Source organism: Apodemus sylvaticus, chromosome 2 (assembly GCF_947179515.1).
Source record: "Apodemus sylvaticus chromosome 2, mApoSyl1.1, whole genome shotgun sequence".
In the NCBI taxonomy this organism is placed as follows: Eukaryota; Metazoa; Chordata; class Mammalia; order Rodentia; family Muridae; genus Apodemus; species Apodemus sylvaticus.
The window spans coordinates 67794772-67799468 of record NC_067473.1 but is presented as its reverse complement, the minus strand read 5'-3'; the positions used below and the strand labels follow the sequence as shown (position 1 = coordinate 67799468).

The window sequence follows — 4697 nt, the reverse complement described above, 5'->3', positions numbered from 1 at the left end:
ACTATTTAATTTTACAGCTAATCAGTCCAACTAGAGAGAAAAAAAATACATCTGACACAACTTTATATCCTAGGAAGCTAAGGAATATGCTAGGAACCTGCAGGAACTGCAGGTTAGGAAATATTGATACTATGTAATTAGAAATCATAAAAAAGGCAGTGTATACTCCTTGATTTAAGAATTAAGTGAAGATAAGGATTAGAGGAAACTACCAAGATTTGTGGTCCAAACACCACACCAAACAGGTGTGACTTTCTTTGCACAGTGACCTCCTGAGGACTCCCTTAACCTCAGCATTCCTCAGGCTGTAGATCAAGGGGTTCAGCATTGGGTTGAAAAAACTGTAAAACAGGAAAAGGATCTTCTGCTGCTCCTCTGGGTGCTGGGACTTGGGGGCCATGTACATGACGATGGCACTGCCAAAGAAGAGCCCTACCACACAGAGGTGGGAGGAACAGGTGGAGAAGGCCTTTCTGCGGCCCTCCCCTGACTGGATCCTCAGGATTGCCACCAGGATGTATGTGTAGGAGACTAGAACAAGGCACAAAGGCCCGACTAATATGAACACAGAAGCTGCAAAGATGACAACTTGATTGAGTGTTGTGTCAGCACAGGCCAGCTTGAGGACAGACAGGATTTCACAGAAGAAGTGATTGATTTCATGTGGTCCACAGAAGGGCAGCCTCAGGATGAGAACTAAATGGACCAGGGAAAGGAGGAAGCTAACTATCCAGGAAACAGCAGCAAGGATGGTACACAATCTCCAGTTCATGATGACAGTGTAGTGTAGAGGGTGGCAGATGGCTACATACCGGTCATAGGACATCACAACAAGGAGCACACATTCTGTGTGTGCAAAAACCAAGAAAAGAAAGGTCTGTGTCATGCATCCAGCAAAGCTGATGGGCCTGGTCTCATCCAAGAGGTTTATGAGTGTCTGCGGCACTGTGTTGCAGGCATAGGCCATATCGACAAAGGCCAGGTGGAACAGGAAGAAGTACATGGGAGTGTGGAGTCTGGAGTCCAGGCAGATTATTGCAAGGATAGTCCCATTCCCCAGTATGGTCAAAGTATAGAAGAGAGAGAAAAGTAGAAAAAGAACTAGGTGAATCCTTGGCCCAAGACAGAATCCAAGCAGGATGAACTCTGTGACCATGGTCTGATTTTCCTCCATTTCACTATGAAAGAGGATGTAGAGAACTGAGACTCAATTCAAAATATGGTTTTATCACTTATTTCAGATTTTAGCAACATGAGGAAACTATTAGTAAACATCAATAGGATGTGTTCAATCATGAATAAGTTAATGATGTATTATTAAAAATTGTGCACAGATTATAGTTTTAATTGACATCCAACTTTTGAAAGAGTATTACTTTGCCAGTGCTAAATACTTAGAATATTTGGCACAGGAGCAATTATGAACTCTAGCAAAGCCTACACACAAAACAATTGTTAAGCATAGTTTGTCTCAGAGGTTTATGCATGCAAGGATATGAAGGAGCTACTGAGGTCTCTGATTCAAACATCACAGCAACATGAAATGAACACAAATCAAGTACTGAAAAGACTGTTAAGATTGAAATAATACCACAATAGAAAAAATAATTTGATAGAATTTACATTTGTTACTTTAAGTGTCTAAGTCATCGCTAAAATCTAGAAGGTGCTTACATAACTTTACTCAAAGAAAATCGTAAAACAACATGTTTTATGATTGGTTGTAAGCTCAGCAAGTGGAAACTTGATAGGTAAGAAAATTCAGGGCCTTTTTGAAACACAAAGCATTGTATAAATGTATGCATAGAATTTGAAACTTTGTTATTAATGAGTAATGAGATGGTGGAAATTATTTCTATAGACAACACGACATGATGTCATGTGCCTTCCTATTTGTTTTTGTATATCTATCCAGAATATGTATCATTACCTTGAAATTTAGTCAATAACCACTGTTTGGTTATTTTATGGCTAGTCAAGTGGGACATTCACTGAATTATTAATACATTCTAGAAAAGTGGGGTAATTTTTTGTTTCCCCAAATATGTTACCACCCACAATCAGTGCATGGGAATTCCTATGAACATTGAAAGATTTGAAAGGGTGCTTGACAAGTACCTATATAAATATCCTTGCTGACAAATTTTCCATATACTTTTATTTAGACCACTTTCTATGTTTTCTCTGAAGAATATTAGCATAGAATACAAAAGAAAGAAAGAAGTAGGCTGGTTTTGTTGTTAATTTCCTCATATTTGTAATACATACTATACTTGAAATCCATAGTATTGCAAAAGGATTTGCAATTTAACATGGAAAATCATTGCCTGATTATACATGTTTTGACTTTTCCATAGTTAAAGTAATGCCATTGCTTTGGGCCAATCTCTACTTTCATTAACATCAGTACCAAGGGAGATGTTAAAGAGTGTTTCCCAAGGAAATTGGCATGAAAGACAGAATTTTATGCAGAGAAAGACACTCATAAAATAGACATGCAACTGATGAGAAGATAGATGTGGAAATAAGAGTACATTAGCAAACATAGGACTGGAAAACATGCCATCGGAACGCTTGATGTTTCGTGTATTCTCCTAGATATGTTGAAGGTGAATTTAAACAACTCAAGAATTTATGTGTACTCAGTTCATGAGATATTGTGCGAAGACACAGTGTAAAATGAAGGCAGGAGATGTGTTTGGAGTATAGAATTTGGACAAGGAAGGCAGTATTTGGCAGTGCATATGAAATGATATCTGGGGACAGGAGAAGGGAACCAGTTTTAAGAAAGATCCTTGCCACCTGCTGGATGTCTGTGGTCCACATGGATGGCTTTGACTGTTTATCTGCAATGTTACTGAAAATGATCTTTGGCTAGCTCTTCTTACTCTCATGTCAGGTTCCTCAGGAACGGTCAGGGTATAATTTCTTTTCTTGAGCAGATATCTCTGTAGAGATGGAATATACAATTAGCAAAATTATCTGCAAACATTCCAGTTATATTTTAACTACAGATAAATAATATTTCAATATCATAGAGTATGACTTGCCCTCTTGTTATGTGGCATAACATAATATTCTTGTTGAAGGAAATTTCCAGTTTGGTCTAATATCTAGGGACCAGACTATGTGAATGGGGCATAAAGTTAAATTTTACACAAGATGCATAGCAAAAAACCCAAAAAAAACCCGAAAAAAAAAAAACAACAAAAACAAAAAAAACAAAAACAAACCTAGCTTGTAAATTTTGTCATAGCAAAAAAGAAATACAGATAACACATTTTATACATTAGAAGCCATTTGGTACAGTTGCCTATTGTTTATTATAAATCTGTGGAGCAGGTTTGCTTGTTTTCTAAATCTGACATTTGATATATATTTATTACATGGCAATTAAATGAATAAATCTGAACAAATGAACAAACTACTAGCTATTGTTGTCATAAGATGCCTTATTTCTTTTACAATAAAATCTCCTCTATTTATTCTAAGTTCAGTCCTTCTCCCACAGGAAATGAGTTCTTCAATACAGAAAAAAAGCCATTTCTGTGATTCATATTAAAGTAACATCTTTAAGATGGGATAGGATCACTTAAAGGGTTCAGAAAATGTTAAGCACTTAACTTTAATATATATTAATCTTCATAATCCTTTTAGTTTTATTGTAATGCAATGCATATAAAGTTAATTAAAACAATCAATTAGAAACCCAACATCACATTTTCAGGTGCTGCAAGAGCTTCACTTTGAAGCATGTTCCAGTTACAAGTATAAATTTAAAGAATTATGATGATATACATTAATCTATGTGTGTATGACTTCAGAAATTAAAAGTTGTCCAACTGGTATGGTTAATAAATGATCTAGTTCCTCTAAAACACTAAAGGAAGTATCTCAGAAGGAAGGCATTTCTTTATACAAAAATAAAATATCATTTGGAATGTTTTAAAACATATTTTAAAAATTAAATCTGAAGTTTGATGAACTATCTGTGTCTTTTCTGTGGTAGCAGGCATGGGCAAAGCAACATTCATACAGCCACCCCATTGTTCCTCAGTTGCTCATCTCAACCGCTTACTTGTAACTACCTAGAAAGAAGCCGTTACTTTTCTTTCTTCCATGTTGATGAGATAGAGACTTTGCCAAGTTATATGGAGTAAGGATTGATGAGGTAAATGATTTTTTCTATGCCAGGAAGAACTGCAGGTCATTCTTACTGGATCATCTCTTCACTAATCTTGAATGCTAATTAATCATCTGTTTCATTCACTGTGTGTACCCAGCACTGTATCAGGGTAACACAGACTGAAGATTGTAATGTTATAAGGATGTTGTTGTAAACATGTGTTTCAGAGCCAAGAGAAGACATAAAATGTAAATATTAAAGGTAAAAATTTATTAAACAAAATATTTAAATAATTATTGAGAATGTCATTCTTTTTCTATTTTCCTACACTCACTGACACCTCATTTCCTTCCTCTCACCAAAATTCATCCTCTAGATTCCAGAAAATATAATATACATACTTACTTATTTACTATATTCTAGGTACCTGGATATGTCTTAACAGTTATATAAAAGATAAATATCAGATATAGACATAAAATGCATTTGGCTTAAGCATGCTGACAGGAATTAAATGGAGCCTTCATAAGATAATCAGTATGTGTTAATTTCAATGAAATGAAATATCACC

The 4697-nt window shown here is 35.5% G+C and overlaps 1 protein-coding gene across 1 annotated transcript; it reads right to left on the bottom strand.

Moving 5' to 3' along the window:
- Positions 1-208: 208 nt before the first annotated feature.
- Positions 209-1174, bottom strand: LOC127677430 (olfactory receptor 2A1/2A42-like). The gene has a single exon (XM_052172513.1). It carries the CDS (start codon positions 1172-1174, stop codon positions 209-211), a length of 966 nt encoding a protein of 321 aa, XP_052028473.1.
- Positions 1175-4697: the final 3523 nt, after the last annotated feature.

Bases quoted from the DNA above. Each gene is read 5' to 3' on its own strand.
- LOC127677430 (XM_052172513.1), bottom strand. From the start codon at position 1,174: ATGGAGGAAAATCAGACCATGGTCACAGAGTTCATCCTGCTTGGATTC.